This window comes from Telopea speciosissima, chromosome 7 (assembly GCF_018873765.1).
Source record: "Telopea speciosissima isolate NSW1024214 ecotype Mountain lineage chromosome 7, Tspe_v1, whole genome shotgun sequence".
Classification (NCBI taxonomy): domain Eukaryota; kingdom Viridiplantae; phylum Streptophyta; class Magnoliopsida; order Proteales; family Proteaceae; genus Telopea; species Telopea speciosissima.
Window position 1 is genome coordinate 16,775,212 of NC_057922.1, and position 15,628 is coordinate 16,790,839.

Sequence of the window (15,628 nt, forward strand, 5' to 3'; positions counted from 1 at the left end):
AGGAGGAGGAGATGGTGGTGGTGTTGACGAATATGTTGTTGTTGTTGGTGGGAACCCATGATATGATGGGGTCCACATCGATCTCTGCACATTGATTCTACACTGGAATCGATCTTTGTTTGGGCCTGTGTGTGTGTGTGTGTGTGTGTGTGAGCCCATTTATAGGTTAACCCTTGGATCCTCCCAGACGTGGGGACTCGTTCAACCAGCACAGCCCATTTTATGGGAACCAGTCTTAGTTGGATAAGCACTACCAACTCTTCACTCAACTCCATGTATACAATCTCAATCCATCATAAAAAGAAAAGGAAACTGAAGGCAATATCAGTTCCCCTTTCCCTATTTAGAATTAAAGCTACTTTAGGGTTTACAAAGGCTGGCCTTGGACCCCCTTCTTCATGGTATTGCCCCTAAAAAGCTCCATTAATGGAAGTTTAATTTCTTGTGTTACTTTGACCTGACTGATCATGAATGGATTGGGCATCTGGCTTACCAGTTTTAGCTCTGATGGGCTGTAATTAATTAAAATGGGAAGCCATGGCCAACCCTTCAATAGTACTCATGGGAGGGCCTTAAGGCCCTAAACTTCCTGATCAATGTGAATCTGACTTTTTCATAGGAAATTACTGAGAAATTGAGTCCAATAGATGGTCCCCATCTTTAATTATTGGACTCTTTCTAGGTCATCCAAAAAAGTAAAGTATCCATTAATTAAGCCAAATGTTACAGTAATTAAGTGTACGATCACGATGCGATCGTGTGACAAACAGTGGCCGTTGATTTCAATGATGATTAGGTTAAAATGGAAGGCAAAAAAGCAAATGATAAACCCTAATTAGTTGCTTCTTTGATCTGATCTTTACATTAAATACTCTTGCACAAAAAAAATAAATAAATAAATAAAGATTAGTTAATGGGTTTAAGACTTGATTAATTATTAGTAGCACAAGCTGTATCTCTAACTTATTGGGTAGTCAATGAATCATAGTATTAATTCCTTAACTCATGGAAAATTCCTTTCAAGTCTTTAATTCAATATTTCAAGAGGAGAAGGGGGGACCCATGTATCAGTAACTTAGATTCCACTCTTAACTAAAGGTTTTCCCTTCTCATGACTTTGGAGATACACCTGCCACTAAATATAAAATCAAGAAAGTGGGGCCAGTGGTGTGTGTCTACCACTGTCTTCTTTTATCCTTCTTGTTTCATCCATTTATTCCCAATAGAAACCTTGGAACTCTATATAAATTCAGGTAACCAGATACATCTGAAGATCCTCCTCCTCCTCGTTCTCCTCCTCTTCTCCCTTCTTCCTACTTCTATAATTTGTGTTTGTGGTCTTCATCTTTGTTGACGCCATCAACGTCGCCGTCGTAATCGTTGTATTTCGAAACCAAGGAAGGAACATGATTATGTTGCTTATGAACTCAAGGTTGGGAAGATCAAACCATGGAACTTTGCCAAAAGAACATCCTCTATCAAACAAAATATTTGTTTGGCACCAATTTACAGAAATCACATAGTTTTTTGAAGGAGAAAACTGAAGAGAAGGAAAAAGGGTAAAGATGATGAATGGAGGAATGCACCTCTAGGCAAGTCTGATTCTTGGCTTTGTTATTTTATGTTGTTTCTTACTTTCTTTCTTTGTTTTGTTTCTTCGTTTCTCATGTCTTTCCTTTGTAATATCAAATCTAGTCTACTCTTTGTTAAACTCAATCCATAGTTGAAGAGTTATTTCTATGTATTAAAGATCTAAAAGTACTGCAAGAACTCAGTTGTGGAATGCACTTAATTCATGTCTTAAAATGAACTCCAAGAGCAAAACTTAATTGTTCATCTTGGTTGGTGTTTGCAGTTTATCTTTCATAGTTGTAGATGGAGAACTAGGGCAATTCAAATCCTGTGAAAACTGAGAGAATGGATCAGCTCTCCTTTGTTAATTTGGTTTGTGTTATGGGAAAATTTGATCAAACAACTCAACCTAATTCTCACTTGTATTTAATGAACCACAGGGTTATGTATTGGACTTCATCTTTCTAAGGCTGATCAAAACCTTAAAAAAAAAAATTAAAAAATGAGAGAATGGATTAGCTCTCCTTTGTTAATTTGGTTTGTGAAATGGAAAATTTTGATCAAACTAGGTCAGATCATGAATCTTATTTGGGTTTCAAAATAATGGTCTTAGCAAATTAAGAATTTGTAATTTCAATTGCATTGAACAAGTGATCCAAAACCTTCTTCAACCTAGTCTCCTCTCATGGCGGCCAGTGTTTCAACAATTTTCTCATAATTGAAAGACCTTAATGTACCTAATCTCCGTGCCTACACGCCAATTGTTCTTGCAGAAAAATTGGTAATTTGGACAACTAATGACATTAATTGATATTAACAAATAATTTTTTCGAAATTTCATCTTAATTAATTAGTTTATTAAACAAGACAATTACCTAATTATAAGTCTCAGGCGGCTAGCTAGTCCCCTTTCTTTCTCTGCTTGTTCTTCTCAACTATAACTTGTCGTTTATCATTAGCTCTAATCGATTAGACTAATTCGCGATTAAGAATTAATCAATCGTCATCAAAGCATCACACCAGGGACCATTCATCATCATCCAAAATTTTAACAATTTTCTTAATCATCTTTTTTGGACTATATTCACCCCCTCTTTCACAGGACCACTTGGCCTAGAAACACCATTAATAGTGAATTTGCAAGAGAGAGAGAGAAAGAGAGTGAACACTGCATGCCTTTTGAAGAAAGAAAGCTTTTAAAATGGTCCAAGCAAAAAGAGAGTTGTGATCAATGTCCACGTACAAGCTAGCAGGTGTTAATTGTATCTTTTTTCCATTAACAAAAAAATTAAAGTAAAAACAAATTAGGGTTGTCATTAGCCCCACAAATGAGGATAAGAATTGAGGTGTGTGATGCTAAAGCTAACTTCCATCATCTCCATTATTAATTTTATGGTCTAAGCTGACAAAAGCTTGACTATTAAAAATGAATTAATCGTCATCATTTCTTGATTAGTGGAAAAAAAGGGTAGAGATTTTATTTATTTAAAAAGAGAGGAGTGTAAGCAATTCTTTTCTATTGGTTTGTGAGTCATCAACTACTAATTACAAAACTCATATAAAGCATTAATAATGTTTTAGTAGGCCAATTACAAACTCCTTTTTTTTTTTTTTTTTTTTTTTTTTTGAGGAGGGGGGGAGAGGGAAGGGGGAGGGAGTTTGACCTAGATGGGATCCTTGTTCAGGTGTTTTAGTCATGGTTGAATTGTCTTCTGGACCTCTCATGGTGGATCCTTTGTGTCATCCATTGGTTTACCAAAAAGTAAAAGAAAAGGAGAAAAAAACAAAGCTAACCATTGTCCTAGACAAACCACTAGAAGGATTAGTTTAATGGGTGTAATTAATTAATTAATTACAATTAGTTTAAGAGAGATCATCTAAATCTAATTAAACTGAGATGGTTATCAAATGGTGCTAGCTTTCTCTCACAAATTAATGGTCTAATATTATGGGATCTGAGAGAACATTATTGGATAGTGCATAGTCAACTAGATTCTGCAATCCTCGTTAATTCTTGAGTCAATAATATTCTTCATGTCTCACAGATTTGGTTAATCCACTAACTACCAATCAATAAAACCAAAATAGCACCCATGAGATAGATGCCTTTATCAAGGTAGATAGATACTCCAAAAAGATGCTGATCTCAACAATATAAATGGGTTTACTGTGGAATGTGATTTTTTTGTGCTTTTGATATTGCATAGGACACACTACATTCTGGCAGAAATTGAGTTTTGATGTCTCATGCATCTTCTCCATTTTAAATCTAATGGAAACTAAGGCCGTGTTTGGTAACACTCTAGTTAGGAGAATGTTTTACCCTCTTTATTTTGGGTTGGCCCTCACTTCCCTTTTGGACTTTAATCCGTTGTTGTAACTGCAGCGCTGCTGTATTTATCGTGCAGCGCTGCAAGTGCCATGTGTGCACAGCGGACCCCACATGACACACATGACACTTGCAGCGCCGCACGATGAGTACAGCAACGGATAAAAATCCCTTCTGAATTTACTCTAACCGACGAAACCTAAGTATGCCATTATCTCTTTGAGAGAAGAGAGAAGGGAGAGAGAGAGAGGGTTTTGTATCTAACCCCTGAAGAGATCGTCGAGAGCCTCGTTTTGATACGTATTTCAATCTATTTCGGTTCATGTCCGAACCCAGTGATTTTCAATGGGAGGGCATTTATGTACTTTATGGGGTTAGGGTTTTCTTATATAATGTTATCTCTCTCTCTCTTCCATTGGTTATCAAACATGCTCTTTCCTTGCATAAGTGCTCCACGAGACCAAGGACTTCTAGGAAGGCTTTTATTGTAGAAACACTTCTGCAAAATAGAAGTGTTGCCAAATGAGACCTAAAGTTCTTGTTATGAGGAAATATGCATGCATAGAAAAAGGCCCTAATAAAAGAGGAATAAATACTCTCTCATCAACCAAAACCTAAACCCTAAAATGAAAAACCCTAACAAAATCTAAGAGGAATAAATACTCTCTCATCAACCAAAACCTAAACCCTAAAATGAAAAACCCTAACAAAATCTTGCAGAATTGCTCCTCGAGAGCAAGAACTTATAGGAACACCAAACCCTAAACCCTAAAACAAAAACCCTAACAAAATCTTGCAGAAGTGCTCCGTGAGAGCAACAACTTATAGGAATGCCAAACCTTAAAACCTAAGACCCTAACAAAATCTTGTGGAAGTGCTCCACAAGAGCAAGAACTTATAGGAACCCTTGAATTGTAAAAACACTCTTGCAAAACAAAAGTATTGCCCAAATGAAACCTAAAATTATTGTTTTGAGGAAATGTGAATAGAAATGCATGGGCCCCAATAAAAGAAAAATAAAGCCTAAAAGCCTACCTTTGATTTCTCTCATCAACCAAATCTTACAAAAGCAATTTCTTTCAATTATTTGTGCTTTTACTTTTACTCAAAAATTGCATAGTCCAAAATCATAGGAAAACTATCTGTTTCTAAACCAAAGGTTTTGTAAACCCTAATATTTATTTTACTTTCCTTGGCCACACGCACACTCTTCTCAATCAGAGAAAGCCAAAAAATGTATCCTTAGACTCCAAGACACCACACAGGTTTCTCTCTCTCTCTCTCTCTCTCTCTCTCTCTCTCTCTCTCTCTCTATATATATATATATATATATATATATATATATAACTTGTTAGAGAGTTTATCTTATGTGCCATGTTACCACATGCACCTAATAGGGAGGGACCATTAAAAATAATTTAACTCATAGTACTAAAAGAAAGCTAACTAAGAAACTAAAAATAATAATTTAAAGAGTCTCTTTAATTATTGAGTGGTGGCCCTAGAAAACCATGTCCAATTGTATTTTCATAATCTTAAAGTTGCACGACAAATCCATACTCCTTTCAAATACAAACTTAAATATAATACAATCCCAATAACAGCTGTTGGATTCCCAGTAGTGGACACCTTTAAAGAAAAAGAAAAAGGAAAAAAAAAAAAAAAATTTCTTCTCCTATATATTCTTTTCATAATGGGTTTAGGGTTTCAATTCCAATATCCTTATAACTTGCCAAGACATCATCTCTTGATAAGAGTATCAGAAATCACTGTAGAATGTGTCCCACTTAAAACCAAAAACAAAGAAAAAATCAACTTGAACAAGTAAAAGATTAGTCTTTTCAAATGTGACCCAAGTTTCCTCAATTCTTCAAAAAGTAAACTTCAAAATTTTTTTTCTTTAGCTTGACCAATGTTTTCAAGCCATCATCATCTTTTGTCTATATATATACTTTGTTTTTCCATGCTCCCTCATCTACCCTTTCATCCTCTCAATGTTCTTTCATAGCCTTTAAACCAAAAGGGGGTAAAAAGTGAAGTTTCTAAATAGATAATCAAGTTAAAAGTAATTTTTCCTAAAAAAGTCTTCTCAAACTACAACAATCCTTCAATTTCAAGTGCCAATCTGTCATACAAGATTCCAACCAAAGATTATAGAAATTAATTTGGTCTTTGCAGATGCAAACAAGAACATTACTATTTTTTCTCTGAAAACCCATCAAAGCTGTATAAGATATTTTTTTTATGGAGGGGGTTGAAGTAGTAAAATCCTCTATATGAATTGAAAGGACGTTTCTCCCACCTCAAGATATTTTTATTACAAGTTTGACTATAGGCCTCCTTTTTTGTTTGTTTCTCCTTTATAAATAACTCTTATCAAACACACACACACACACACACACCATGACCAAAGGCACTGCCAAACATTCAACATCAAAACTGCTTTACTATAATTCACCACTCCCCCCCACTCCCCAACCCCCACTGTTCAAAAGAAAATCTTTGGGATGATCGAGCAAGAATCATGATTAGAGAGTTCCTAAATTCAGTTCTGCATAATTCTAAGACTTCCTTTGCTCTTCTGGAGATATTTTGAGTTTGAGGCTATTTTCGTCTTTTCCTACTTTTTCAGAGTATTTTTCGTCTTTTTTTTCTTTGGATTTTTTGGAACCCGGATTCTTTGTCTTTCAAATGGAGAGGGGGGCTATTTATAAGTGAAAATTTTGAGGTTTTACTCCTGGCACACGTTAGCATGCTACAATGCATTTTAGCATGATGCATCAGCGCATGTTAGCATGCACAAGAACATTTTCTCATTGTGCGATGATGCACGTTAGCATGCGCGAGCTAGCAAATGGCACCGGCGCATGTTAGCGTGCACCAACGCACTATGTGTGCCAGTGCATCTTACCATCATGTGCCGGCATATGTTAGCAAAGTGTGTCGGCTCATTTTAGCATCATGTGCCATTTTCCCCTATAAATTTACATGAGTCATATATGGAGATTCAACCATTGGATTATGACAATCCATATCATTTGAAAGGTTTTTCCGAATACTATTCAATGATGTAAAGGTCAACAACAAATTCTTTTAAAAACATAGTCAAAATTATGCTCAAAGAGGGGGGGGGGGGGTTCCATAGAACCTTAATTTGCATAATATGGTGGTCTTCACACCAGAGCTTAGACACACATTCAAAATGGTAAAATGAATTTAACCTAGAAATTTTAGCCGATTCTAGAGTGATTAAGTTCTTCAAATTATCCCTGGGGCATAATGATCATTTTATGTCATACGATATTTTAGGAGCAGCGCCATTCATGTTAGGTTGAAACTCCTCATCATCTGGAGGGTCCTCTATGGTAACAAGATTCAATGTCTACAAAAGGTTCAATAAATCCATAATAAGAGAGGTTATCCCTCTTTTAAGAACCATCCATTCAAAAAATCTGAAAATAGGGATTGATCCCACTCACCTTTGCTTCTTGCCTGGTGATCATTCTCTATCTCTTCTTACCCTTGAACCTCTGGGGGTATTTTCGTTGGAGCTTTCTCTTTCTACCCTATATTCTCGTCCCAACATTCTTTTTCTGCTTGCATCATACGGTCTTCAGGAGGAGTGGGTGTGTATCCGAGGTCATTGTACTCATCATTGGCAGGGAGAGTATTAATGCTTTGGTTTTGGAGTCAATTTACTACATTTTAACTTTGTTTACTCTTTAGGGACATTCTAATCATTTCACTTATATGATCTTCAACGTCATCATCGAGATAATGGGGAATCTCTTGAATCTAAAGATAGAACCTTTTCTTGGTCCTACAACAAATGTTCATCATCATCATCATCATGACATCCTCCGAGGGTGACAAAATGAGGTGTTTACATACACACTTCTAGTAGTTCGTTTACTATCTATCTAAAATCCCCCATTCGTAGGCATGGAGCTGCACTCATTGCATAAATTCCCCCCCACCTTAATTTGGGCCATGGATCCCGATATAAACAGTGCATAGATAACTTGAAAGTGGGCTAAAGCCTAAAGGGTCTCATTTCGGTATTGGGCTATTGGGCTTGGGATTTTGCCCATTAACATCTAAGTCTTATTTTCATAACAAGCCCGGATGGGCTCCCTGATGTCAGCCCCCAAACCTTAATGTTTACAGTGGGCCTTGTTCACTCAAATGCCCATGTGAAGTATGATGGCTACGATAAATTCTAATTGAGATCGGCCTGATACCAAATACCAATCTAATTGAGCTCTTATGTAGGGCCCATCCTATCTCATCTCATCTCATCCCTTCCTATTCTTCAGATTATCCAAGCCAACTAACCGAGCACAAGGATTGTATCCATGCTTGCCACCATACCATGGATTCAGATTCTCTCCAGCGCATGGACGGTTGAGCGGTATGGCACGCATCCCAAGGACAACATCAGTCGTCCAATGCGCACTGGCGCTGGAGAAGATCCGGTTCCCATGCCATTGGCCCCGAATTTTTTATTGTATGCAGTTCCCTGACCGGTGCGGTTCCCTAGTGCCTCTCACAAGAGGAGGGTGGACCCCACCCGGGTAGAGTGTTCAGTCAGGTGCCCCGGATGGGTCCCACCCCCTCTTGTGAGAGGCACTAGGGAACCGCACCGGTCAGAAACCGTAGACGATAACGATTCATTGGCCACTGCTTGTTGGCATACACAGATACACTATAGGTAAGGATGTCAAACGGTCAGTTCAGTTTCGGTCGGGCAGACTGAGGCACTTAGCACTATTTGGACTATGACAAAATTGAACCGATATTGATTAGTTATCGGTCTGGTCGGTTCCGATCTCATATCGATTTCGATTATCGGTCTATGTTTTTTTTTTATTCCGCTAAAGGTCAGCAAATTTTTTTTTTCCTGGCTTGGAGCGGACACTCATCTCGGTTATCAGTCTCTTGTTGTTTATCATATATAAAAATATAATAATTAATATATAAATTTTGATTACCATTTTAAAGTGAGTTCCTATCGGTCTAAGGGTGTCCAACGGCTTGGTTTTGGTTTTTTCGATTCAATTTCAATTTAGTTCAGGTTACAAACTTACATATTTATACACCGAAGTCAAACCGATTTGGTTTGGTTTTATTTGATTCTTATTCAGTTTCATGTATTCGTTTTATTCTGATTTGTAATCAATTTAATGTGGTTCAGCTTCTCATTTTTGGTTTAATTTGGTTTGGTTCAATTCAAATTGGCAATTTTAACTCTAGAACCAAAATCAATCTGAATTAAAAGTCTATTTTTCAATACCAAAATTGAACAGATTTTTCCAATCCGGTTCCAGTTCTACATCGACACCCTTATATATATATAGGGAAATAGAACACTACTGGGTCGGGCGCCTTGTGTGGCTCCCATGCCTAGACACACAAGGTGCCTTGAGTGTCTGGGATTTCTGCCTTTACATGGGGGCAAGACGGTTATTTGATCCTCCCCCTTAAAACATTTTCTTTACACGTGGGTAAAGAGAATCTAATCATTGGAATATCATTATTCCTCTGCCTCTATTATTCAAAGTGTTGGAAATTTTTTTAGCACTAGTTTCATTTAATCATGAAAACCCATAGATTAAGAGATTCTCTTTACACCATGGATGAAGGAAAACTCGATTTCAACCCAAAAAAACCTTGAACCAATCTCTCGAGTTAGACCCATCCACCACATTATTAGTCCCACTGATTGGGCCCATGAGAGGGGATCCCTCATATGGGACCCACATATCTTTCTTCTCTTAATCGGTTCCACATTTCCACCACCCTTTCTGAATGATAAAAACGATCATATTCGGATTCTAATCATTCGATTCCAATTTTTTTTTAAAAAAAACAAAAAACTATAAGGAGTTGAGCACAAACCAGAGAGACCATGTGCAGGCACCTATCCTTCACTAAGAATAGTATAAAAAATTATTTCAGAGGAAACAGCTTGGGTCATGGCAGGGCAGGACCGCAGGGGTCAGTGTAACTTCCTCTCCTTCAATAATGAGATTATTGAGGCCTCTTCCCTGGGAAGCTGCCCTTTCACATGGCCTCCAATCTTCTTTGCATGGGCAATTAGCCATGGCTCATACCACCATTTTAAAAAAAAAATGAAGAAAAAGAGAGAGAGAATGGATGAGGTCACATGTGTGCATGTGAAACCAAACAGTTTTTTTTTTGTTGTGGTTGGTAGGCTCAGACTTCTTTCTTCTCCATTCCATGATTGATGATGGCCTCCCCTCCTCTTCCTTTCCCCTTATGTCTCTTCATATACTCTTAAAAGGACACTAAAGAAGTTCAGTTATTTTGGTTAACATGAAAAGATTCTTCTTTTTTCATTCATTTTTGGATTTGATTAGAGCCCACTTGATTATCTCATATTCCTCTAGTTAATGGCAGAACAGTATGTTCTTTATTATATGACTTAACTAATCCACTTACTAGCACTAAAACCATTTAATTAACCTATAACCCTTCCAATCCACTTGTTTAATAAGTTTTACTAGTAATTTGAGTGTGTTTGTTAAATGTCATGGCTTTTTGGGTAAAGAACGAACGAACAATCACATAACGCAAAAAAATGTGTGGTTCAACTAGGTGTCTACGTCCACGGAGAGATGAGAGCAGTTTCACTTACACTAGAGAAAGGGTTATAAGCTCTTCCTCACGCCTCTCTCACTAACCCTAATACTCCCCATAGCTATCAATTTATAGGGAAAATAAAGAGACACAATACCCCGAATTAGAGTGATATTATTGTAAATGGCTAAATCCAATGATGGATATTCATCCTTAATCTTTGTTATGATTGAAGGTTAGTGTTTCCCTACACATGACAATGTTTCAGATCTTGATTACATTGGTAATGCTGTAAAAAACATTTGCCTGCAACACTTGGATCTTCCTTGCACTTGCAATTTAACTATTTCTTAGGAGGGGAACTCAGGTTCCTCCCCTGAATCATTGACCATGTAGCTGCTTTGGATTACACACCAATGTATAAATATTTATAGGGATTGGTAATGGTATATAAATTTAAGTATTGGATTTGGAGGTCAGAAGTGCATAATCCTTATTGTAATTTAATGGATTAAAATTCAAATCCTGTAAAAATGGGAGAAGGGGGCTTACTGTTATCACCAACTTGCCATTTAGGTTGACAAGGATCATGGAAGGAGAAGAAGCAGGGGAATAAACAAATGTTTGAGTAACTTGAACACATTCTCTCCATGTTTCATGTCGGAGTAGTTTTTAATAAGTCCAAGGCTTTCCAGTCATTAAATGAAGAGTACCAGCTGTTGCAGAACCCAAGACCTCACGAGCTTACAAATTATTAATCCAATAATTTAATCATACAAACTCATAATTAATCTCTTCAGACCTCTTGTATATCATCATGAGTACTCTCTCCTCTGATCTACTGTGTACTTTGGAAACAAGAATGGCCAAAAACTAAGACAAGGAAAGAAAAGAAAAGAAGAATAAGAACAACAAAATGCAAACCCAGTTGCTGTTCTTCCTCTATTACATTGGCCTTTCTCTTGTTTTAGCCAAAGAGGTAGCACCCTTTATTGTATCAAACAATGAAGTATCTGCCTTACTGTCGATAAAACAGAGCCTTATTGATCCAATGGATCAACTTGGAGACTGGAAGCTGCAGAGCAGTGGGTCTGTAGATCACTCAATCCACTGCAATTGGACTGGAATTTGGTGCAACTCCAATGGTTCTGTTGAGAAGCTTTATCTCTCCTACATGAACCTCAGTGGAAGCGTATCCGATGACATCCAAGGGCTTCACAGTCTCGTCACCCTCAACCTCTGTTCCAATGGGTTGTCATCATCATTGCCGAAATCTTTATCCACTCTTACTCAACTGAGGCATTTTGATGTCAGTCAGAACAACTTCATGGGTGAGTTCCCATTAGGTCTAGGCAGCCTTGCAGGATTGGCAGTCGTCAATGCATCCAGCAACAATTTCTCTGGTCTTCTCCCTGAAGACCTTGGAAATGCTACATCCCTTGAAAGCCTAGATTTCAGAGGGAGCTTCTTCCAAGGTTCGATTCCTACATCTTTCAAGAATTTGCAGAAATTGAAGTTCCTTGGTCTTTCTGGTAACAACTTCACAGGTCAAATACCGGTAGAGCTCGGTCAGCTTTCATCACTAGAGACTATCATTCTTGGATACAATGAGTTTGAAGGTGGAATTCCAGCAGAATTTGGTAATCTCACTAATCTTCAGTATCTTGACTTGTCAGTTGGAAGTCTCAGCGGCGAGATTCCAGCTGAATTAGGAAGGCTAAAGCAACTGAACACAGTGTTCTTATACAAGAACAGCTTCAAGGGAAGGATTCCACCCCAAATTGGCAACATTACATCGTTGGAGTTATTGGATCTTTCTGATAACCAGTTCTCAGGACCGATTCCGGCTGAGTTCGCTCATCTGAAGAATCTTCAACTACTGAATCTGATGTGTAACCAACTTACAGGTATAGTTCCAATTGGACTCGGGGATTTGACACAGTTACAGGTCCTGGAGTTGTGGAACAATTCTTTGACAGGTCCTCTGCCAACGAGTCTCGGGCAGAATTCAACACTGCAATGGCTGGATGTATCATCAAACTCACTTTCTGGTGAGATTCCTCCAGGTTTATGCAAAGGTAACAATCTTACCAAACTCATTCTCTTCAACAATGCATTCTCAGGTCCAATCCCAGTTGGCCTATCAACATGTCTCTCACTAGTCCGAGTTCGGATGCAAAACAATCTTATTTCTGGAACCATTCCACCTGGGCTAGGCAACCTTAAGAAGCTTCAACGTTTGGAACTAGCCAACAATAATCTCACCGGAGAAATACCCGATGATATCACCTCATCAACATCGCTTTCATTCATTGACCTCTCTCGAAACCATCTCCAATCATCACTTCCTTCCAGCATTCTTTCAATACCAAATCTCCAAAATTTCTTAGCCTCCAACAATAATTTGGAAGGTGAAATTCCAGATCAGTTCCAGGACAGCCCAAACCTTGCAGTGCTTGATCTATCCGCAAACCGTCTCATTGGAATTATTCCTGCAAGCATTGCCTCATGTGAGAGGCTGGTGAATCTGAACCTTGGAAAAAACCAGCTCACTGGAGAGATCCCAAGAGCAATTGGAATGATGCCTGCATTAGCCATTCTTGATCTGTCCAACAATTCTCTTACTGGAATGCTACCAGACAACTTTGGCAGCTCACCAGCCTTGGAGATGCTCAATGTATCCCATAACCAACTTGAGGGCCCTGTCCCCACATATGGCATTCTCAGGACCATAAGTCCAGATGATCTCACAGGCAATGCTGGTCTCTGTGGTGGGGTACTCCCTCCATGTCCTCGAAGTTACTCCACAAAATCGCCAAGCCAGAGGAAGAAGACACACATCAAACACATAATTGCAGGATGGTTTATTGGAATTTCAGCGGTTCTAGCTGTTGGGTTGGCAGTTTTTGGCGTCCGATGGCTATACAGGAGATGGTATTTCAATAGCAGCTGCTTAGGAGATGATCGATTCAACACGGGCAATGGAGAGTGGCCTTGGAGATTGATGGCATTCCAGAGACTTAGCTTCACAAGTAATGACATACTTGCATGCATTAAGGAATCAAATGTGATTGGTATGGGTGCAACTGGGACAGTCTACAAAGCTGAGATGCAACGGCCACATACAATTGTTGCAGTTAAGAAGCTATGGAGATCATCAGGAGCTGATATAGAAGAGGTTGGAACAAGTACTGATGATATATTGAGAGAAGTAAATCTGCTAGGAAGGCTTCGACATAGGAACATTGTGAGATTATTGGGTTACATTCACAATGACAAAAATGTGATGATGGTATATGAGTTCATGCACAATGGCAGTCTTGGTGAGGCTCTTCATGGCAAACAGGCCGGAAAATTGTTAATCGATTGGGTTTCACGATATAATGTCGCTGTTGGTGTCGCACACGGGCTTGCCTACCTCCACCATGACTGCCATCCTCTGGTCATCCACCGAGATGTTAAGTCCAACAACATATTGCTTGATGAAAATCTAGAGCCAAGGATTGCTGATTTTGGATTGGCAAAGATGATGGTTCAGAAGAATCAGACGGTGTCCATGGTTGCCGGATCCTATGGATACATTGCTCCTGGTGAGTTATTAACTACCCATGAACTTATTAACTGAGATTTAATCATTTAACTTTCTATAACAGTGCAGCTTATAAGATTAAACATCTGCGGATAGACTGTATAACTGCAGGGGAAGGTGGAAGGAACCCACCATTCAAAATTAACAAACTATATAGATTGATTAACTGAAATACCCAATAATGTTTTAGTGACAGAAATCACTGAAGAAGGTGTCATAGACTATGCCCAATTCACTACACTTCATTGTAAATTAGTATGATAATTTTGTTTACAACTTTTCATTCTACTGTGGCAGAATATGGATACACACTAAAGGTGGATGAAAAAAGTGATGTATACAGCTATGGTGTGGTACTCATGGAGCTTCTCACCGGAAAAAGGCCACTAGACCCTGAGTTCGGGGAATCTGTCGACATTGTTGAATGGGTCCGAGGGAAACTTAGAAACAACAAAGAATTAGAAGCAACATTAGATTCCAGCATAGGTGGTCAATGCAAACATATTCAAGAAGAGATGCTTCTAGTCCTTCGGATTGCACTTCTGTGTACTACCAAGTCCCCAAAGGACAGACCTTCAATGAGAGATGTTATAACAATGCTCAGTGAGGCCAAGCCCAGGAGGAAAAGCAGTAGCAGTAATACTGGCACAAATACTATCAAGGAGAAGCCAATTTTTAGCTCCTCTCCTGTAATAGCCCTTCTGTAGGAGCAAAAGCCTTGTTTCTTGGGAATTCTTCTTTTGTATGTAGCTTTTCTTTCCCTTTTATTTTCTCCCCTTCACTTTCCCAATTACAATATGTGTCACTAATCAAGTTGGGGTGTTATTCAGGGGAGGGAAGGGTACATAATTATTTTTTCCCCTCAACTAATTCTCATCAATAAAGCTCCACTACTGTGATGTCATTTTCTTTTCCTTAACACCATAGAAATAGGTTGTTAGCATGCTATGCCATAATACTGTGCTGTTCTTGTGATATAAATATATGTTTCTCTCTGACTTTGGACTTTGGATTATACTTGGATATGAAAAGGGATTTTGGTGGGTTAATAGGTATTTGGGGACCCTCTCCTTAACGACTAGCTTTTAAGGATGAGACCCAAGTTTCAAACAAGTGGTATCAAAGCCGGGACATGAAAATTCCCGTTTGACTGCGGATTCTCGGGGTTTGATCTTAGGCTCCACGTGTTTGCCTTCCACGTGGAGGAAGAGATTGTTGGGATATTCACGCATAAGGCAAAAAGAATTGTTCCACATCGGATATGAAAAGGAATGTGGATCGGTTAATAGGTATTCCACATTCATTTTATAAAGGGGTTGTTTTACAAATGAAATGACTATTTTGCATGAATCCTCTTTGAAATTTTCTTGAAGGTAGTTCAGCCCCACATCTTGAATTGTTCTAAAATATATTTACCCAGATATGCAATAGAGTTGAGCAGGAGCCTTTGGATTTCCTTCATTTCATTGTCCTATTGTTGTTATTATAGAAACGAAAATCTATACATTATTAAGAAAACAAAAAGAAACAAACAAAAA

At 38.3% G+C, this 15,628-nt stretch overlaps 1 protein-coding gene across 1 annotated transcript; it reads left to right on the plus strand.

Moving 5' to 3' along the window:
- The first annotated feature begins 11,164 nt into the window (after positions 1 to 11,164).
- On the plus strand, positions 11,165 to 14,961 carry LOC122666544 (MDIS1-interacting receptor like kinase 1-like). Its single transcript, XM_043862559.1, has 2 exons — positions 11,165 to 14,091; positions 14,388 to 14,961. The coding sequence occupies exons 1-2, from the start codon at positions 11,418 to 11,420 to the stop codon at positions 14,795 to 14,797; spliced, it is 3,084 nt and encodes a 1,027-aa protein (XP_043718494.1). The 5' UTR covers positions 11,165 to 11,417; the 3' UTR covers positions 14,798 to 14,961.
- Positions 14,962 to 15,628: the final 667 nt, after the last annotated feature.

Excerpts from the sequence above, each read along its gene's own strand:
- LOC122666544 (XM_043862559.1), top strand. The coding sequence starts at position 11,418 with ATGCAAACCCAGTTGCTGTTCTTCCTCTATTACATTGGCCTTTCTCTT. Across the intron at positions 14,092-14,387 it reads CTATGGATACATTGCTCCTG|AATATGGATACACACTAAAG; the intron begins GTGAGTTATTAA and ends CTACTGTGGCAG.